Source organism: Fundulus heteroclitus, unplaced genomic scaffold (genome assembly GCF_011125445.2).
Source record: "Fundulus heteroclitus isolate FHET01 unplaced genomic scaffold, MU-UCD_Fhet_4.1 scaffold_76, whole genome shotgun sequence".
Lineage (NCBI taxonomy): Eukaryota > Metazoa > Chordata > Actinopteri > Cyprinodontiformes > Fundulidae > Fundulus > Fundulus heteroclitus.
The window spans coordinates 43,124-65,579 of NW_023397208.1; the positions used below are offsets into that span (position 1 = coordinate 43,124).

Sequence of the window (22,456 nt, forward strand, 5' to 3'; positions counted from 1 at the left end):
GTAAACAATAAACCAGGTGTTTATATACGCTGTATAAAAATGTTGCACATTTTTTTTTCCTTTAAATCAGGCTAAATATTTCCTGATAAGGACATCTATGATGTGCAGGATGTTCATATTTGCTCAATGCTAGACTGAAAGTATGAATTTATTATTTTATCCAAAGTTAGAAGTTTACAGATTACTATAACCATAAGCAATTTTGCAAAGCTCAGCGTGTTGATCTCATTGCTTTGAAAACTTCTGATGAGTAAATGGATGCATTTTAACGTGCATCTCGAACACACTGTTCCTTTTTTGTCGCATCATGGAAATATCTAAAGAACTCAGCCAAGATATCAGAAATTCTGGTTCATCTATGGGTGCAGTTTCGATTTGCCTGAAGGTTCCATATTCATACGTCCAACAATGATATGCAAGTAGAAACACCGCAGACATTGTAACAAAGCAGGTGAGTTCTGTGTCCTAGATGGGAACCTGTTTTAGTGTAAAATGTGTTTATTAGTCCTTGGCAGTACAGGTACATCCCAAAAAAATTGAATGTCCTGAAGCATTTGCATATCTTTTGTCACTAATTTTAGAAAGTGAAACTCATACATTATTGGTAATCCATAATCAACATTATGAAAAATAAAACCTTAAAATGTTTCACTCTGTGTACTGAATCTATACACGAGTTTCACTTCTGAAACAAGTGACAAAAATATTACACTTTAACAATTTTGTTTTTGTAGATGTACTTGTATCTTCAGTTAAATGACATGGACAAAAAAGACTACTCAGCAAGTTAGTAGCTATTACCACAACATCAACATAAAAAACTTCATAACCATCCTTCCTGTTGGAGGACAAAGCTGTACACCACACCATCTGTGAAGTACGTGGGTGGCAGCATTATGTTGTGTGGATGTTTTTGCTGCCATAGGGACAGATGCACTGCCCACAATACATGGCATCATAAAGAAGGAACCTTGTGTTCAAATATTGAAGCAGGGTCTCATAACATCAACCGCAAAGTCAAAGTTTGGGTACAAATGGGTCTTACAAATGCGCAGTGACCCTAACCGTAATGTCAATGTAGTTGCAAATTACTTACAAAGTGGCTGGGGGACAAACGAGTCAAGTGTTCTGGTGTGGTCATCACAAAGATCTGATCTCAGTCCCTTTAAAAGTTGTGGTCAGAGCTAAAAAAAGAAAAAAGAAAAGGTGTGTGTGAGCAAACCTGACTCACGTACTCCAGTTCTGCCTGGGTAAATAGGCCAAAATTCTGGTAAATTATTGAGAGAAGCTTGTGGTGGGATACCCAGACCATATTACCTATGTCACATTAAAATTAAAGGGGAAATTCTACCAGATACTAAGAAAAGGCACATAAACTTGTAGATTTGAAGGAGGCAATAAATAAAAACTTTCCCACCAGCGTTTTAGCATTTAGCAAATAGAGATAGTTTTGTCAATTCAAACTGATCTCTTCCACTGAGACTACAAGCTCAAAGCATTAGTCTGATTGTTTGGTCATTTTGTTATGACCAAACAATCAGAAGCACGTAAATTCCCCCCAAACTTTTAAACTTCTAAAACAAGCCCACTTTCAGCAGCCAAGAGCAAGAATATAGACCGATCGCAAATGAGGTCAGGGAGGACCACTAGAAATGACATCTATAAAGAGAGACTTAACAGATATAACTTACAATTGAAAAATGCAAGAGAATCTTTCTTCTCTGAGATCATTAAGAAAAACATTAATAATGCTTGTGCCTTTTTTGCCACAGTCGACAGGTTAACAAATCCTCCTGTGTCCGTGGCTTCAGAACTCCACTCCACCAGGGCCTGCAATGAATTTGCTAACTTCTTTACTGAGAAAATCCTAAAAATTAGAGGATCAGTTTGTACTTCCACACCAGCTCCAGAACCAAAGCCGTACTCAGCTGGAACTTATCCTGACAAAATGTCCCAATTCAGCCAAATAAACTACAAAAGCTTAGAGCAGATCATTCAGCAGCTAAGTTCCTCTTCATGCTGTCTTGATGTTCTACCCACAGCTTTCTTTAAAAAAGTTTTACCTGTCATAGCGTCTGATTTGACTCAGATAATAAACACGTCCCTCCTGTCAGGTGTTTTCCCCCAGTCCCTAAAAACAGCAATTATCAAACCACTGCTGAAAAAGAATAATTTAGACAAACTTCTACTCCAGAACTACAGGCCCATCTCAAACCTCCCCTTTATCAGTAAGATTATTGAAAAAGCTGTGTTTCAACAATTAAACACCTTCTTAACAACGACCAGCCGATTTGACGTTTTCCAGTCAGGTTTCCGTGCTCACCACAGTACAGAGACCGCCCTGATCAAGGTGTTTAATGACATCCATATAAATACAGACTGTGGAAGAACCACCATGCTGGTTCTATTGGACCTTAGTGCAGCATTTGATACTGTCGATCACTCCATTCTGTTAGAACGCCTGGAGAACTGGGTCGGCCTCTCTGGTACAGCACTCAACTGGTTTAAATCCTACTTAAAGGACAGGGAATTTTTTGTATCAGTAGGTAACTTTACATCAGAGATGACAAAAATCCCATTTGGGGTTCCCCAAGGGTCCATTCTGGGTCCCCTCCTATTCAATATCTACATGCTCCCTCTAGCCCAGATAATAAAAAATAACAACATCAGCTACCATAACTATGCAGACGACACACAGCTCTACATCACCATGTCACCAGGTGACTATGAACCAATTCAGGCACTGAGTAAATGCCTAGAAGAAATCAATACGTGGATGTGCCAAAATTTTCTCCAATTGAATAAAAACAAAACTGAAGTAATAATATTTGGACCAATAGAGGAAAGATCAAAAGTTAGCACACAGCTTCAGTCGCTTCAGCTAAAAACCACAAATCAGGCCCGAAACCTGGGTGTAGTGATGGACTCAGACCTGAACCTCCAAAAGCATCTAAAGACAGTTACAAGGTCGGCTTTCTATCACCTGAGGAACATTTCTAGGATTAAAGGACTGATGTCTCAGCAGGATCTAGAAAAACTAATCCATGCGTTTATTTTTAGTCGAATTGATTACTGCAACGGTGTTTTCACAGGTCTGCCTAAAAAGTGGATCAGAGAGCTGCAGCTGATCCAGAACGCTGCTGCCCGCGTCCTCACTAAGACTAAGAAAGTAGAGCACATCACCCCAGTTCTAAAGTCCTTACACTGGCTCCCTGTATCTCAGAGAATAGACTTTAAAATACTTCTGTTAGTCTATAAATCCTTAAATGGCTTAGCTCCTAAATACATCACAGACTTGTTATCAGCGTATAAACCATCCAGACCACTCAGGTCTTCTGACTCCAGCCTGCTCTGCATACCTAGAACCAGAACCAAACATGGAGAAGCAGCTTTTAGTTCCTATGCTCCAATTATCTGGAACAAACTTCCAGAAAACTGTAAAAGTGCGGAAAGCCTGAGTTCTTTTAAATCAAGATTAAAAACACATTTGTTTAAAATTGCCTTCAACTGTCCTAGTTAACTGAATCACCACTTTTTTGTTCTATTTTCTATCTATATTTTATTCCTACTTGCTCTTATTCTGTTTTATTTTGCTATGTTTTAATCATGTAAAGCACTTTGCATTGTCTTTGTACTGAATTGTGCTATATAAATAAATTTGCCTTGCCTGCCTTGCCTAGAAATGGAGGAACAAACAAACTAGAGAACTTTCTTTGCTAAGCCAAACTCCGAAGCTTTTTTTACACTTTGGTCGGGCCTTAAAAAAAGATGTTTTCAGTAAGCCCGCACTGTTTTTCTTTGGTTATGCAAACACAGCGCTAACTGGGTCAGCAACGTGCCAGTGTGTGCCCAAACACAACAAGATGGCATGGAGGAGTCGGTGGTGTGACAACAGCATCATTGGTTGTAGTGATGAATTGCACTATAATGTTCTACAGCCATAAAAAGCCAAAGACCTTCACTCTGATAAATAAATGTTAATGCATTGCATATAAGTGATAAAATAAATCTTTCTCGAGCTACTATTGGCTTTTGGCTTGCAGCATTAACCAAATTCATGAAATTTCACTAATTTTGTCCAACTTCTTCAAGATTACAGCAACACTTCTGGAATTATGTGACTTCTTTATTGTTTTAAGTTTATGACATACGCAATTTTTTTTTATTATTACATTGAATTGTACCAGATTCCCCATAACATTCACCCAGTCATTGGGTGATCATACTTGTTTATTTACCATGTCCACCTCCAATTCATTTGAAACCACCATTGGTGTCCTGCAGGTTTCAAATGTGTCCGTACGCCAACGCTGCTGTCTGAAATGGTGGAATTACCTCCTAAGTATATTATTGCGTTCTGCAGAGGGCTGGTAATGGGCCATCATTTGTTACAGGTGTGCTGAACCAGAAACTGTGTTTGTGTTAGTAGTAAATTCAGCATATCTTCCATGTGTTTCTGAAGCACAGAAGCATACGCTTCCTTATTTATTACATTTTCTTCCAACATCAGCTAGCTGTGCTTCTGATACTGTAGTGTACACAATTCAATGTTCGGGTAAGCTACCTTATGTATTTTTGGGGCAAAACCTTTGTAGGATGAGTTGCTTGAAGACAGCTTTCTGTTTAATTCAGCTGATTCAATTCAATTTTATTTTATATATATATAGCGCCAGTTCATGAAACATGTCATCCTGTTATTTGACCACCTGAGGACACTCACACTGGCTATTAAAATCTCACCCTACCATTGTTAAGTATGGGGGGGGGGGGGGGGGGGGAGATTAATAAAGCTTAACAGTGACGTCACAGAAAATTTAACGTAGCCTATCCTTGTGCAGTAGAATATTCCACATCCTTCATCCACAGGCTGTGCAAAAATGAGCCTATCATAACCTCCACATATACCGTATGTGGACTGAAGTTGATGTTTCACAAAATGCTGTTCATTTCTTTATGTTCAGACCCAGGTAAAAACCTTTTTTTTCCCCAGATATGCTGACATACATTACAAGAAAATAAACTTTGTGACACCAGCTTAACCTTTTCAACACTAAAGTCCCATGAGTGTAGATAATCAACTAGCAAACGTAAGAAAGAAAGTTCTAGGTGCTGCCGGGGGAACTACAATTCTGGTCCTCAAGACATGTCCTGCAACAGACCTGAATCAAATGAATGCAGAACTTGAGGACATTTAGTGACATTTAGTCAGCTGATTCAGGTGTGGTGGAGCAGTAAAGAGTTGGAGGCCCCTGCTGTACAGCTTTTGAGAAGTTGTGTTTATGTTCTTTATTTGTTATGGAAGCTAAGACTCTTGGTGTCTAGTCTTTTGTGGCACCCTTTTTGATGTACTGTACATTGTGAAACTTTGTCTACTATTCTTCCATCCAACAAGACAGCTCCGTTTGCCGCTCTCCTTTCATGGGCAGCTTTAAAATGCTGCCACTGTTTTGATGTTGTAACTGTGGCAATGCATGAGATTTATGGTGTCTGAGATTGACATTTATTTAACAGGCATGCTGGGGGATGTCATACTGCTCCCTGTGACTGATCTATTCACTTCCTCTTACAAAGATGGAGGCTGCTCGTGTAACCGCAAAAACTCTTTCAAGCTCGGTGTGTAGGAGACGCCCTGCGGCAAAGTTCCAGGATCTGTCGGGTTTACCCTTTACTCCAAACCTAACTGTAACCATAAGAGGCAAAAACGCGACACTGATCTAAGGTCAGTGTCTAAAGGCAAATCCATGCTCAAGCCTCTTTGTCCACATGTGGGCCATATGGAAATCTTTCCGTATCATCTGAAGAAAAGTGTGAGTCCTCAAAGTCCAAAGTACACATCTTGAACTCCACTTCCCTTTTATAATACAGTTAAATTCATTAAACCAGTTGAATTGGGTTTTTTATTTCAGTAGACCTAAATAGATCACTTATAAGTTTTGTTCTTATAAAGTTTACCATTTTTCTGAATGCATAATATTGAAAACCATTTCAAGGCAGGGTAATTTGCATGGCTAAACCCATAAATGAGAGAAAAGGACATTCTGATACTCGTCGTTATCCATAGATACAGAAGAGTCTGGTCTAAGAACTAGTATTATCATAAATGATTTGAAAATTCACTTTGTTCTGTCTTTTTTTCTGTAAAACTATATAAACCAAGAATAGTGATTTCTACATTTTGCTCTCTAATTAAATGGAGGATTACCTCTCACAGAAATAGAAGTGCCAGAACATTTACTTATAGTTTTATACAGCAATACAGCGGTAATGTATTTACAGTGTGAAATTACTTAGATTTATGAAGTTAAAATCATAAATCTTTTGCACAGTTCTAAGAGATACATATGCTTTTGCTCCCACATGCTTGTAGAAACACACATTGTGACAAAAAAAAAAGGCAACAATTGTATAAATGCTAAAGCACTATCAACCATGCAGTCATTCTGGAAAAGTAATTTCCATCTTTGCTCCGCTCCAGAAACTGTGGACGCCCATTTGTTTGATGTGTTCAGAGCTGCTGCACAGATGCCACAGCCTTAGCTATGCCGGACGTCATCTCACTGGCTGTTCTCGGAATACAGAAACACCATGTACACCACCTCTAAAATTAGTGTGTTTGGCACATAAAGAAGAAAAGATTCAAACTTTAAAAAAAAAAGTCCCTAAAGTGGCACCCTCCTCTCTGTATTTCTCCTAATTCTTGTCTTCCGCCTTGGCACGAAGCCCGCTGAAATCTCACAAACCCTCCGTTTCGTCAAAGATGCGCAGCACAGCCACGTATTTTTCCAATTCTGGGACCAGCCAGAAATCTGGAAATCTGATTTTGCAACCCGTAAGATTCAGGTTGTTTGTAACTGCGGGCGGTTTAGCCGAGGCTTAGCAGCACAACAAACGCAAACGAATGAACCCTGCCATGCCAGCGAGCTCCAGCTCCTAGTGTTATGAACATCAGTTTGTGAGGCTGCTGTGTTGTGTGTTTGTGTGTAAACAAAGACAGTGAAGGACACCTTTAACTGATTTGCCAGATGTTCCCAGAGAAGAAAAGCGGGGGAAAGAAAAATCTGTTTTCTAAAAGTGCCTTTGTCCCCCGTCTGTGCAGCAGGTGAAGAGAAACTTGCTAAACACACAGACTAAACTGCTGTGTTTTTTTTAACTCCATTATGAATCATCATCTCTGGTGAAACGGCGCTAAAGTAAGTATTGTTTCTAAGTTGGATTAAACGAATGGATTGTAAAAAACAAACACGTTCCCAGTTCCATCCAGTGGCTGACCACACTCAAAGCCACTAGACCATAATGACGTGATGAGCCTGGAAGTCAGTCAGAATGGGCGGAGATAATTGGTCCTTATTACTTTGACCCCTGACCCTGTCCCCCCCCTTTTAGCGAAAAGTTTAGAAGTGGTCCCCTAGGAGCTTTCTGATACTAACAGGGCTCTAAAATAAGAAACCCCAGTAGGTGGTGAAAAAAGCGGTTGAGTTTTAGTACAACTGGAACCCAGTTCAGCCGGTACGGGGTGCAGAAATGGAGATTTGGGAGTGCTGCCCATGTGTCGCCCACTCTGGGAGCAGTATTTCCACCCAACCCAATGAAAGCTTTATGGACTTGAACTATAGAGCCACTAAATCTAACACTTTTGTAACTCAAAAAAAAATCCCCCACATCCCACTCTCAATGTTGCTGCTGGAATTTGTGGCAGGAACTTTTGTGGAGTTTAGCTTTTCAGTGTTGGTTTTTCGCTAAGTGTGCCAACAAAGTGACTTCCTCCTAAAGTCCATTAAAATAGGCCTGCTACTGGGGGATGTATGCGCAGCTCATTTGTAGTGTTGTGGTATGGTGGGATCTACAAAGAAAAGATTGACACCAGATGGGAGAAAGAGAGGGCGAAGACGGATGATGGAACAAAAACAAGTGCAGAGATTTGGAGTTCAAACTTTTAAAGGGGTATGACTTTGAGTTTGGATGTTAAGAAGATAAATTAAACTGGTTACATAATATTAGACAATATGCATTGCAAAAAAAATAAAATTCACACCTATAGATTATATTTGGGCTTCACGTGATAAATAACATAGTTCATATTTATAAGGTGGTTGGCAGAGGATAGATACACGGTTTTAAACATTTTTTTAACAATTTAAGAATCTGAAACACAGCATGCATTTGTGTTCAATCTGATACCCCAAAAAATACACTGCAACCGGGTCAATAAATAGATTCTTGTGTGTAATTCAACCACTTTATGAATACGGGTGTTCTGCGATCACCTCAGATGTTTGCTAAGGAACATTGGTGGACTAACAGCATCGTGAAGCCCATGCACACATAAAGTTTCAATCAGGGATCGGTTTTAAAACAGTATCCTAAGGCTTTGAACATCCCCAGGAGCACTGTTCAAGCTATCATCCAAAAACGGAAAGAGTGTTGTACATCAGCAAACCTACCAAGACAGGAGAGCATTAATCAGAAAAGCAGCCAGGAGGTCCGTGTTAACTAGTGTCGGATGAGCTGCAGAGATCCAAACCTCAGGTGGGAGAATTTGTTGGAAAGGAAATCATTCGTTTCTGGACTGCCAAGAAGAATGCTAGTTGTTGCACAGAATCCAGAGAACACCTTTTTTTTTTAAGATGCTCCAGTCAGATGAGACCAAAATGTAACTTTTTGTCCATCACGCAAAATCCTACATGCAGCAGAAAACGGGCAGTGCACATCGGCATGAACTCCCAATGCCACCATACAACATAGTGTTTGGCAGCATTATGCTGGGTGTGCTTTACTTTAACTAGTCAGAACTGATGGGGAGATGGACGGAGCTGATCAAAGGACCGCGATGAAAGAGGACCTGTCTGGGGGTGCAATAGGTTTTGAGTCTGGACAGAGGGTTCATCTTCCATGAGGAAAACAACCCTAAACATGCAGCGTAAAGGATGTAAAAGGTCGGTTTAATGACAGAATATTCAGATTGTGGTTCCTCAAAGTAATGGCTCGGGGATTTTAAATATAAACGCACAGCACACTTTTCAGATTTTTATTCGAAAGCAATCCACCCATTTCCGTCTACTTCACAGTTATGCACAACTTTGTGTTAGTCTGTCACCTCAGATCTCCAAAAAACAAAATTACTCCAAGGTTTGTGATTTAAAGTGACAGAATGTAGAAAAGTTTGACAGGCACGTCTGCTTTGAGGAAACATGAACTGATATGGCCTGTGCAATTTTAGCGGACGTTTTAAGAGTTTTTACAGCTTCCATGTAACGCATTAGGGGTTCGTCTTAATGTTTTCATGTATTTTTCTCCCACATGAGTAACAAGCATATCTTTGTTTAATGCACATTTGTTTTTGAAGAGAAAAAGCCCACCAGGAAATCCTTGAATAGATGATTGAAAAAACAACCACGTTGGTTTTCCACGCATGTGTCTGAGATTGAAAACCAACATTCCACGGTCCCAACGTGCACTCACATTAAAACTTTCTATTTAAAGTATTCGGAGCTGCGCTGTGATCCCTCAAAACTCTTTCTAATGCAAACACAGCAGTGAGCACACTCATTCTCATTCCGCAGAACTCTTTTGGGTTTCTCTTTTGTCTCTTATTATCTGATGTGATGTTATGGCAACACAAGCTGATCTCCTCTGTGCTATTTGGAGCGGTTCTGACCAGCTCTCTTTCATTCTGACTGTATATTTGTCTTTCTGTGTAACTCAAATGTTGTAAAGGGAAGAAGCCCGCTGAAAAGTTTTTTTTTTCTTTTTTTCTAGGATCCAGACTTGTAAGGTTCTTTGTGTTAAAACGTGAGTTTCTCGCTGTTACCATGCATTATGCGCTTCAGCTGTGTTGTTTGTTAAATCCATTTGTTTTAAAAGCTTAAGCTAGTTAAAAAGTTATGATTCACACTCGAAGGGGGGAAAAAAAAGACACATTGTGGTGGTAATATTGAGCACATGCTGCATATAGACAAGTGGAGGTACGTGCTTATCCTGATTTATTAAAGTGCGGGTAGTCTTTTTTTAGGATGGACTTGTTGGTTTCCCCATCCACCCCGTCTTTCAATGTCAAATCTTACTGTAAATAAGTCCTGTCAGAGCTTCCAACAGAAGCGCTGCTGTTACACTTTTTTTTTCTTCCTCTGATAATATTGGTTCGGAGAAGAATAAACACGGGAGCTAGCTCTCGGAAGATTGTTCCCAGGAATCTTTGCAGTGACATGTAATGTATAAAAACACGCTTGGCTGTTTTTCTAATCCTCCCTTGGGAGTCTATTACATTTGCGGGCATGTAAATTGTCGCGTGACCCTGCACTACCCCGCAGCTCGTTACACCGGTGAGCTACGCTTTTTAGTTTCCTATTACATTTGCACAAATATTTCATTGCTTTAGTTGCAATTAGCGCAGTATTATATTTTTCTGGTCAGCATTTGAAACCCATCTTTACGTCATCAACGCGCCTTCCCCCTCCTTGCAGTCCTTCTCCCAAACACAGCTGGTGCTGATCTTAGAAAACTGGACTAAACTGCATGTTGTTATGATAAATACACATTATTTATTTACAAATAAAGTGGTTATAATAGAAATAAATACAAAATAAACATCTGCCGCAATTATACTTCATGTGGTATTGCACCCATTTCAAAATGTACAACAGAAATCCTTTTTTTCAGAGCCAGTAAAGGAATATTCGTCTGATTAAAACATTTATTTTCCCCAACTTTATGTAGACATAAATATATTCATATATAGTTTTTCTTCTTCTTCTTCAATATCTCTATTTTTTTTTTTTTAGTTTCTTTCATATAAATAAATGTCTTCATTGGGAAACTGGGTGTCCATAGTAAAGTTTAATCACTTAGTCTCTCTCTCTCTTTCTTGCCCACTCACACTTTCTGTCCACACAACCCGTTTCTCATCGGCAGCCGCAGCCTTCCACCACCATGTCCTGGTAGTTTTTCAGGATCACTTTCTCGTATTCGTCCAGGTAAAGCAGCGAAATGGGGCTGAGTTCGGTGGGCACGCAGCAGGCTCTGGGGATGTTTGAGTTGACTGAGTTGACAAGTGTCTGCACAATGGCGTGATTAGTTGCATTGAGGTGGTCGGGTAGCGGAAAGGGGCATTCCCCCTGGCAATAGTAGGCATGGTAGCCAGGGGGGGCCACTATCCACTCGTTCCATTGCACGTCGCTAAAGTCTACATACAAGGTATGCCTTTTGCAGCTCGCCTTGTGCTGATGCTTCCTGCGTTGTTTACGGATGGCTGCCTGCCTCTTTTTCCGTGTGTGGAGCACCGAGTCCCCACGGCCGTCGTGACCATACGTTACCAGCAGGGGTCGAGCCTGAGGCCACGAATCCTGGTCCTGGTGCAGGGACCGGCTCACCCTGACGTGCCTCTTTCTTCTCTGGGAATGTTCTGCATCCGTCTCTCCCTGCTCTGGGTGAAGGACCTCCACCATGAAGCCATGATTGGGGCCGTTCCCTGAAGTCCATTGAGACACAGCAGGACTCACGTCAAAACTCTCCCAGCGGCTCAAAGAGTCCTGAACTAGCCGGGTGTCCAGTAGACGGACCAGAGGGTCTGTGCTGTTGGAGCCTACTGGAACTCCAAAAATCTCATAAATGTTGATGCGATGGAGGCCTCCAGCGAGAGCACCGCCAGCAGAGCTGCCGTTCTTAGGGGGCGCAGCTCCAATGACCTGGTCCCTGTAAATGCGGAGCTCTGCTGAGCTTATGAGCTCCTCTTTAGGGATAGATGTGAGGTTGAAGTAGAATTGCTGGGTTGTTTTGCCTTTCAGGCTGGCCAGCGCCTCCATCGATTCTACAGAGAACAACACAGACAGCCATAGTGTAAGATTATGCAAGCAAAAGATGAATCAACAAATTTGCAATTATGATTAAAGAAGGATCGGCACGAAAACGGTTGCTTTGCTCACATTCCAAATAAACTGACTAACATCTCATATTTTTATCAGTACACTCAGCCAAGTTGCCAAATGATTGTACGGAGTGGGTGTGGGCCACTGTCAAACAGGTAAAACACATGGTTTATCAGGTATGGCTCAGTGTAATTACAGGCAAATGAACATTATGATGTAAAACAATCGTTAGTGTGAGGCTCCTGAAATCATCCAGTTAAATGTCACAGGATTAAAGCAGTGCTCTTCCATCTTCTGATAACATCAGAGAGATGAGTTAGCCGGCCTTCATATGGCTCATTTGCAAAGACAATTGCCAGCAGTTCAAAACTTCCTTCTGCGCAAACAATGAACCTTAACAAAGAAGATTATTGAATGTCGACATAATTAGAAATCATTATAAAAGTGATTAATGAAATGTCAGATGAGACAATTTATTTACACAAACTGCCAGTATCTTTAAAACTGTTGTCATATGACGTTTAATGGATCCTAAAAGCAACAAAGACATGACGGCCGACTGTTGCTCTGGGGAGGAACTTTGAAACAAATTGTTCATAAACGTGCAAATTCTTTGTTCTATCATTTATATATCTACTCTAACTACCCTGAGGCATTTGAAAGTACCACTTATACTTAAGTTCGCTGGTATTCCCCTCCATGGGATACGGTAAATGACAGAAGTGTTAGTAAAAGCTGCAATTTTCTTTCAGGCCGCCCTGCTTTGAACTCTTACTTTATAAAGATCATAGAAAATGTATAGGCCATCATTTTAATCTGTTTGGTGTGGCAAAGTAAACACAAACCTTAAAACTATTAGCTTTTCAAAGGAGGCGTTTAGGAAATTCCACCATCTCATCCTAAACCTCCCTCCAGAGGCACAAAGACCCCAATTAAACTCATCACTTCTCATTTGATGTGGGAAAGCCCCCCTGTGTCTCGCTCCCTTTCCTCGGTTCCCGATCCTGCTCTTCCTTTCCTTCATCAGCACCCCAAATCCCATTTTCTCTCTGTTCTCTTAGCCCCAAAATCCTCTTTCCTTGCCTTTGCTTCTCTTGTTTTGTTCTGCAACAGTATTTTCAATCTCCCTGAGACTGCTTTGTGAACATGCTCAGGCTTGTCGAAATCGTGTGAACAGCAGATATGAGTCCGCATTCCTAATTTCTTTTTGTGCTGCATGCCAAAATAAGAAATGATGGTTAATGTCAGGTCATTCATTTAGCACCTGTCACTGGCCACCGCTTCCCTTGCGATAGTGGAAAGGTTCTGTTTGGCATGGAATATGTTTTTTTTTTTTTTTTGAAAAGCAATAGCAGTGAAGCTGATTATCTAAGAGAAATTAATATCAAATGACAGATGCGATGAATGGCTGAGCTTGTTTCCTTTGATGTGTTGTGTTAACATCTGTACATACACACTTATTAAATGGCGCAGCAAGCACCGCAATGTCATCGGCGTGATATAAGAAGACTAGCAACCGTGCAGCTCTGAAAGCACAGGCGGAAAAGAGCCAGGGGGAGCATGTGTAAATACAGTCTAAACAGATTTGTAATGGCCAGCGGTGTCAAGGTGTGTTGGCTGAGAGCAGATGTTTCCAGAAGTCGGCTGGGAGCAGTCACTCAGCCCTGCAGCTCAGGCCAGGATTGTTTGTAGTGTGTCAGTTTAGCCACTTGGTGTCATTGCACTAGGGCTTTGGAGAGCACCCAAGCAACCACTCAACCACCCCTCTGACTCACCCCTGATGGAAACTTCTCCAGTCAAACACAGGACTCTGTATGAGGACTCTGTGTAGGGCCCCAGTGGACTTAGTAACTTGTATGCTGTAAAAACAGCTACTTGGATCATAGGAAGTGGAATGGTGGGTACAAAGTCGCCGTAGGCTTTAGTTGACATTAAATCTATTAAAATATACCAGACAACATATGATAATACGCAAACGAATCTACATTTAATTTCCATCTAGATATAATTTAAAATGACCAACTTCAAAGTTGTTTAAAAAGACTTTAATTTGTTTGCCACTGTTCCTTTTCCCATCATTTTTGTCTAAGCAGTCTCTTTAATATGAAGCTCAACTGAAAAAAAGTCACTCCAACAATCACCACGTGTCCTCTAGACCGAGAGCGGTTATGGTGATACACGAACGTGCGTAATTGCGCACATCATGGAGAGAGAGCGCAAGCTTATTTGGAAAGAAAAAGGAAGCAACCCCTCCTTCCTACCGTTACAAACAAATAATTTCAGCCTTGTTAAAAATGACTCAGGCTGACAGGATGATTTTGTCCCAGTTCGTGCTGCTATAATGCCGGGGTTTTCTTTGTTTTTGTTTTTTTTTAAGTCACAGGGTGATGTCTATCACCTGCGTAAAAGGCACACCGCCCTTTATCCCGCTCCTGTGGTGCGTGTCTGGAAAAACTGTTTTCACAGCCCACGCAAACACCATCAATTATTAAGAAACAAATTACCCCAGGGATACCGCTGCCCCTTGATGTTTTTGAAGCCCGTGACAGCTGCTAGAGGCGTGTTTGCCTTGCTGTTGCATCACTGCATACAAGAGGTTTAGGTAAATTGTGCGTGAGATGCTTGTTTATAAATCGAGTCACTTTAACGTTTTTTTTTTTAAAAGAGTTACAAATAACTTGGATGCATGTCGTGCGTAAATGACTAAACCTCCTTTAAACAGCGAAGACTCTGAAGCTCAGCTTGACGCACTGAGTCATGTTTAAATATGGGTTTGGGCTGTCTGAGAGAGCTGACAGGTGAAGGTATGTCAGTAATACGTACCTTCATGGTGAAAGCTTCTAATTGTGTTGGCCTTGCTGGCGGCCCTCTCTGCGTGCTTCCCCATGCTCTTGGTTCGCTTAGTGCTGTGGTCTCCGTTCGCAGAGTGCATGTGGTAAAGGTCCACCATATACTGTGGCACCACAGCGTGTTTGCTGGGGGTGGGTCTGCGCCCCAACCCGAACATGTTGAGAAGCCGAAGCTCAAACTCGTTGAGGAAGCTCTCCGACCGCTCCGGGCTCTGCTTGCCAGATTCGCTGTACTTCCTCCGGCCGACCTCGGGGATGAGTCCCGCAGCACCTTCCAGCAACACCTGAGCGAGCAGCAGTACCATGAGAGAGCGGACCACGGCGACCATGATCAGTCAGTCCCTGCGGAAAGAGTTGGGCTGTGTCAGAGCGCACGCACGGAAGTATTGACATGCAGGTAGTCACATTAGGGGCTTCCCAAACACTTTGTGATCTCCTCCATACAGTCGGAACGGGAGACACCTCTTCACTTTGAAGTAGAACAGAGACAACCCCACAGGCTACGCTGCGCCTCTGACAGAAGTCGGGGCTTAACATGAACTCATTCATAAGAATATCAAGGCGAAAAATTAATGACATAGGTGGATAAAAAAAAAAAAAATCAAAGCATTTCACGGGTGGGAAAAGGCTGCAGACACAAGGTCTCCAGTTAGAAGCGATAAGAAACCTTGTTCGATGGTGTGATATATAAAAAAAGAAAAGAAAAGAGAGGAGTGCAGAGTGAAAGATCACAAGCAGTATTAGGGAGAAGAAAAGAGATTATAATATGCACAGCAGCGGCGGCTTTACAGTCAGACGGTGTTGTTTGCAGAGGCTTTGACGGTCATGTAATCATAATGGGTAGAGTTACTTCAAGAGGTTTGCAGGTGTTAGATCTGACGTGCATACCAGAACCAGATGTAGTCTGGTTAAAGCACACGAAAAACACACAAAAAAAACCAAACAAAACAAAAAATACTCTAATGTTCTCTTAGCGCTATGATTTTCATCTAAAAATCTTTCTTGTATAAGTTCTTTATTGTTCTATAAAGGGCGCATTTACGCACGCAACCTCCAGTCATTTCTTGGAAAAGGAGAATAAAAGACAAAGTGTAAAGCAAACTTTTCGTGGAGGAATTATTTCACAAATTTTCAAAGGGTTCCTTTAATAGTCTGACACGCTAAACAAATCCATTAGTTCCTCTTTACCTGACGAGAAAGCGCTGTGTCCGGTCGTCGTTCCACCTTTGAGCTGCGATAAATTCCACATTAATTCGTGTTTAATCCACGCTGCTTCTCCTTGGGGGACCAACGACAGCCCATGTCGATGACCGATTGCCCTTCGCACATATCCTCACCAGCTGCGAGTTGAGTTAGGTCTTGGTCAGTGTTTACGCAGAGACAAAAATAAGTATGTTAAGTCTATAAGGAAACGGCTACGCGTTGGCATAGTCGAGGAAAGTGTGAGGAATCTTGACTGCACATCTTAAAAAGAGACCAAGAGTTCGCTGAAGTCAAAAACGGAGCGGTGCTGGAGTTGGAGAGAGACGCGCACTGAAGTATCAGCCCTCTGTAACTCCTTGCGAGTGTGCCGCACCGCAGTGCTTCTATTGATTGGTGCCTTCTTCCTCCTGTGACTCTTTTTGTCCTACAATGATGTCACACTTAAATTCAAGCACCAACCTACTTTTCATGAGCGCGACCCCACAGAGCATCGTTTTTTTTAAGGATCGAAACCTCATTGTAGAAAAAGAAATACCCCCACAAAAATCTATCACATAAATTAATAATTACCCTTTATATTTAGAACATTCTGTTTCACCTTCTAACATCTTTAAAAAAGCATCTGCAACACAGTCTTAAAGATGTGGTGTGTTGTAGTTTATTTAACCGTAAAATTAGGTAAATTCCTCTGGTTTCATGGAAGTATCATTGATCAAGCGTTGGCAAGGTTGGTAACAAACTTGTTTGCTTGTTGGATTTAGGACAACAGATAAAAAACACAATGAGGAGTTGCCAGGACCATCCTAAAAATGTTCTTGAGCCTTGGACAGATTGGGCCCATAAATGATATTGGGGTGGCACACATGGTAGAACTTGAAATTGAGGTTCTGTATAAAAATACAAACAAAAACCTGCTATAGGATTTTTTTTTTAAATAACCTAATAGTCAATAAGTTTATGTATGAATCTCACACTCCTAACATATTCTAAATGTCATAATTCCTTACCTAAATACATGTCTCATTTATGGGCAGGACCAGGGATAAGGGAGAAGCTTTCAAATGTGTGCTTTATACAGGACCTAAAAGCGAGTATATTAATACAAATAAATTTTTTCATCAAAGTTTGTAATTTCCCTGTTAAATTAATACATAAAAGATTACACATATAAGTCTATCTGGCCTGCAAGGATAACACATTTATAAGGTGACCATTGCCCCTTCTGTGCTGTGTGAGTGGTTTTAGCTGGACTGGACAATATTCACCATTCTCTGGATTTCACTGCATGAACATGTGCAACATAGTGGTGATTTTACATAGTTGCTCCTGGCTTGATTATTCCTTTCATTTTTCACTTTTTAACGGTAGGAATGTTCCTAGTAATTGGCCTGAACCAGCAAATTATACACTGAACCTGCCCAGTTACTAATTGTAGGAATTACGCTAACAGTGCTCCTCATGCCAACTGTTCTCATAATTCTAAATGTGTATATAAGATGCTAAACACAGTACAAAATGTATTCAGTTTGTCCTGTTTAGAAATGCACCAAAATATCTACTGATGTTTAGAACCAATCCATTTTACTCTCAACTTTGCTGGTTCCTGATCGTTAATGCTAATAATGCTAATTAAATTAATACAATCTTTTGTTTTGAAATATTAAAGGGACCAAATCATGTACGACGACTTTAGCAATTTCTACACTAGTAGCTCACATTGGTTGCATACAGAAAACAAAAGTTTTCTGAAAAAAATTATCGCAGTCTGTTAGCTTATTATATTTCGTTGCTGTGTTTTTTGCACCAATTTTTTTCTTTTTTTTTGCTCTATTTGTCTGTAAAAGAAGTGCTTTTGTGTATATTTACCACCAAGTCCATTGTAGTATGACATTGTGCATGCACACAATGAGTAAACAAGGATAATCAATGGAGCTGAGTGAGTCAGCAACATCCAGCGAAAGTGCAAAAAGAAAGAGGTTAAGTAACCCTGTCGAGTTGGTCTTGGATCACGGCAAGCTGTCACTTTACTGCGAGGTACTGCGGGACGGTCTGCTGGTTCTTACAGTAGCGCCGTCCACTGACACCATGTTGCTTTCAGATAGCTCCACGGTACTGCCGGCAGATTGCAAAACAATGTATATGTCTGCTGATTTTGCCCGGTGCAAAGTTCTTTTCAGGCTCAAAAAGAACTCAGTAAACATTATCAGGATGAGCGTTTGGTGTATATTGTTTTGTTTGAAGATGAATATGTGTTTTTTTGTGTTGTCTTTATATGGCCAAAACAAGGAAATAGGTCTCTTTAAAGGGACAGTGTGTAACTAACTTGGCTTTTAATTAGCAACAATCACGTATTGATTTTATAAATACAAATTCTAGCAGAGTCTAATAAAATCACATCAAAAATTAGAGTGATCTCATAATTTAGAATTAGTGGCTTATAAATACATAGGTGCCGGTGCACCCACTGGGAGACGCCTGGTTGCATTGTTATTTCTGATTTCAGTAGCCGAAAGGGGCCAGACTTGTCAGCCATATGCATTTCCTATCTGTCTTCTATATGAAAAGGTGTTGTCGGTGGAGGAGGAGTAGAAAACAAGCAAAGACAACCGTAGATCATTCAATTTGCCACTTTCTGTTGAAATGGAGGACCACCTATACTCTTTGCCATGTGAGAGGGAAGAGAAAGTAACCAAGAAAATAAATAAGTAAGAACCGGGAGAAAACAAGAGTCTATATCGGCTATTATTACCAGGTGGAAAAAATTCATGAGGGAGAGGGGATTAAAAACTGATGCGAAGGTTGCAGGCTTCCTGCTGGACAGGTAAATTAATTCTATATACATTAGAAGTTTACTTTTTGGAATTAATGTTAGAAACATGACAGTGTAGTTCAACAGCTACTCTGTCCTCCCTTTAGAAACGGCTTGTTTGTTCATCTCACTCGCCCTTCCAGGGAGTGTGTACACGGAGGGGCGGAGTGATATCAGCCCCATTCACTGTCCGTAGTGCAGCAGCAATACCAGGTGTCTTTACTTGTGTTTATAGTCGTTGAGGAAGTATTTCCCTTTTTTTGCGTTTTTAGAGCCAAAATAAACGACTGCACATTCTGAAACAAGCCCAAAAAACGCGACTTACTGAATTTACAAGCGACTTTAAAAAAAAAAAAACAAGCGGACTTGACAGCATTGTCGAAAACTATTTCACACTTTAACCATAGCTATTAGCTGTTAGCAGTAGCTAATACATGGAGGGTATGTTGACATTGTCACATTTATGATACTCTGTGGCTTCTGTAGTAGTTATTACACGCTTAACAGCAAGGTCATTTGTAATTCATCTAGCGCACCGCCAGTGAGAAAATCTTACAAACTGGGGCTTTAATATAATTCAGTTCAACTGCTGAGCTGTGCAACACTGATTGTTCACTCTCACACAGTGTGACGTCTCCTCTGATAGTATATAAAATGGTAATTCATGATAAAACAGCTGCTGAAAGCTCCTTTATAGTTACAATAAAAACACAACAGTAACTTTGATTTTTTCCTCTCAAAAATCAAGTTGGACATTGCTGCTATTTATTTTGAGTAGATCGTGTTGAAAGTATCTTGTGATATGGTCGATGTCCACGTTTTGAAGTTTACAACTAAAGAGGCTAAAAGTTGAGGAGCTGTAACCTGTCCTGTAAGGAAGTCAATGAGATATGTAGTCATTTTTTTGTTACTTTTACTTGTTTAGATGCCTTTGTCCCATTAGCTAAATCATTTTACTGCATTCATAGAGTTTATTTTACCCGGTAAGAAACAACTATGTAGCTCCAAGCTGCTTTTTGTTTTTTAAAAAAAAGACTGTTTTATCGCCCATTTCGCTGTTAAGACTGTTAATTTGAATGCTATGTAGCCACATTATATGATTATAAAAATGACCAAAAACCCTTTGATCATGATAAAATAAAGTTATATACACCAAGCCTCCATCCTGATAATGTTCTGATAGTCCTTTTTGTGGAAAATAATTGTCCCAGTCCCGGGCATGATGACCAAATATAAACAGAAGTGGCACCATCTACTGGCAGTATCACAGAACTATCATAATGCCTGTTTGTTTAATTAATAAATCACTTGTAAATAATGCAAGACAGAGCCTGACCCTCTGCAATGATTTGCATTGAAGCTGTAGCTCGGCGTGATTGAAGACCAACAGTTATTTAAATACACCTAAGAGACTCATATCAGAACATTTACTCATGTCAATCAACTCTGCGGTCACATCTAAGTGATTGGCAGCTTTAGCGTCCGCTTCAGTGAACACCAACGTTCATAATGTATTCCCAGCAACATTCCAGTCTTTTCCCGCTTAGAATCTTTTTTTTTTTGTATTTTTTCACTGGATCTTGGACCATTTTTCATTGTTTCTCTGGGAGATGCTAATAGCCGTTAGCTGCTTCCTTGGTCTAGCACCTGCTGCACACGCACAGTGTTGTACTTTCATTAAAAATAAACACTAGAGGTTTTATTTTCTACCAAATTCAGCAAAAACAAAGTGTAAAATGGCAAAATAATAAGTAATACGCTAGCAAGACATGAAAATCTTTCAGAAAACCTCTGTATGACACCAGAGCGAGCTACTGACGTATAAATTAAAAAAAGTCAAATAACGGGGCTATGCAGCTTTAAACTTATCCAAAAAGTAGAAAGAAGTATTTTGTTATTCATTTATTTAGTTCTTTTGTTGTTAAAGAGAAATCAATCACCCAAAATTGATATCAACAGCTCAGAACTTTACAAAATCAGTAAGCAAAACCTGGCCCCAAAATCCTTAATTGATGCATCTCTGCAGTACTAATCATTTATATTAGCAGATGTTTTGCCACAACACAACATTTGAGCAGGCAGAGGCAGGCTCGGGTCTTTCTCACACGCCTGTTCTCCAGAATTCTGGGCCTGGAGGAGGAATGGGCCACCTGGGATCTGGGCTGGGGATGGGCATTGGGTCCCGGGAGTCGGCTGGGGCTTTTGCTCCCCCCTGGAATATGGGGGTAGGACTTAGGTATGGGGGGCAGGGTGTGTGGGAGGTAGCCCCTCAGGGTTCGTGGGGTGAGCTCTGGTTGGCTGCCCATTTGGTTCATATAGTCCTCATTTCTGCGTTCGGTTCATGTGGTCACCTGGGGCTCGGATCAGGGTGGGGAACTGGAGTATGGACCCGGTAGGTTGGGTTGTGGTGGTCCTCCCGCCTCTCGCCCATTAATAGCTGGAGCACCCCTCACGACCCCACAAGGGATAGACGTGTTAGAAAATGGATGGATGGATGGATGGATTCTTCAGTGATGGTTTCAAGGTGTTGGTTGTTTGTACCTGTAATACTTAATTGTTGTATTAGTTGGTTTTGCTGTTCTTTTTATATCTCTCTTTGCAGGTGTAGAAGCAGACTCAGATGTTATATAGCTTTCTCCCCTCTTTCTCCTCTTTTTCTTTCACCTTTTTTCCCTTTTAGCATTTTGTCTCATCTGTTTCTCTTCTTTTTCCCCTCCTCTACCTTCTCGTTTCTGTGTCCATTGAACATGAAATAGTCCCAGCATAAATTCTAATTAAGCTTTTTGCATATATAAATCAAAGGCAAAAGCAGTAAGGCTCCACTTGTGAAAGTAAAATCTGTTGGGCTCCCTTTGGCATTAAGACAACAATTCTTAATGTTACACTGTCAGACAGGACACACACAAAATAGCTGATGTTTTGCCACATAAATTGCTGCTTCCGAAATGTAAGACTTTAAAAGCAATATGTGCGAAAGCCTCAATAATAACATTTTCCAAGAAGGAAATAACCTTTGTTATATATCTTTGTCAGATCGCCTGTCCTTGACAGTGTTCATGAGTCAATTTTTTAACATTTTGTATATATATATTTTGCATTTGAATACATGTTTGTTTAGTATGGTGGTTGTCAAGATGAGGTTACACTGTACTTGCTGTCAAAGACATCCTTACATTGCTCTTGACTTGTGGGTTAAAGTAAGCAGCATCAAGAAAAGACTTCATTGATTTCCTCCAGTGATGTCCATTAGGTGATGATGGTGTAACGTTTTCTTCCAAAGATAGCCACAGATTTAATCCCTCAGAAATCACAAGATATCATTGTCTTGTGTCAGTACATTAACATTATATGAGGGATAATCCCAGATCATCCACTTGACAATTAAAATGCGGAGTGGTTCTTGGGTGCCTGCCATTACCAGCATAATAGTGTGCACTATGCTTTTCTTTTTTAACCATTCCCAACAATGAATCTTGGTGCTTTTACAGGATGATTTACTATGTTTCCACAGGTCTCCAGATTTCCCTTTTCCCCCTGTAAATCATTATTATTTACAACAAAATGTTTATAATTTGTCCCATATTTCCCATTCAGCTTAACTCAACAATAGTTAATCCATTCATAAAGATGTACTTCATTGTATTGTTAATCTTTTGGCAGGGATACCTTGGAGTGTGCTGTTGCCAAAACACCACACTGGGTGAACCTAGTGCTCCGAACCCAAGCCCAAGTAA

General features: G+C 40.6%; 1 protein-coding gene across 1 annotated transcript; it reads right to left on the minus strand.

The window, feature by feature from the left end:
- Positions 1-10,518: 10,518 nt before the first annotated feature.
- bmp2b (bone morphogenetic protein 2b) lies at positions 10,519-16,307 on the minus strand. Its single transcript, XM_012866664.3, has 3 exons — positions 15,899-16,307; positions 14,685-15,052; positions 10,519-11,803 (listed from the first exon to the last, which is right to left on the minus strand). The coding sequence occupies exons 2-3, from the start codon at positions 15,037-15,039 to the stop codon at positions 10,899-10,901; spliced, it is 1,260 nt and encodes a 419-aa protein (XP_012722118.2). The 5' UTR covers positions 15,040-15,052; positions 15,899-16,307; the 3' UTR covers positions 10,519-10,898.
- Between the last annotated feature and the right edge of the window lie 6,149 nt (positions 16,308-22,456).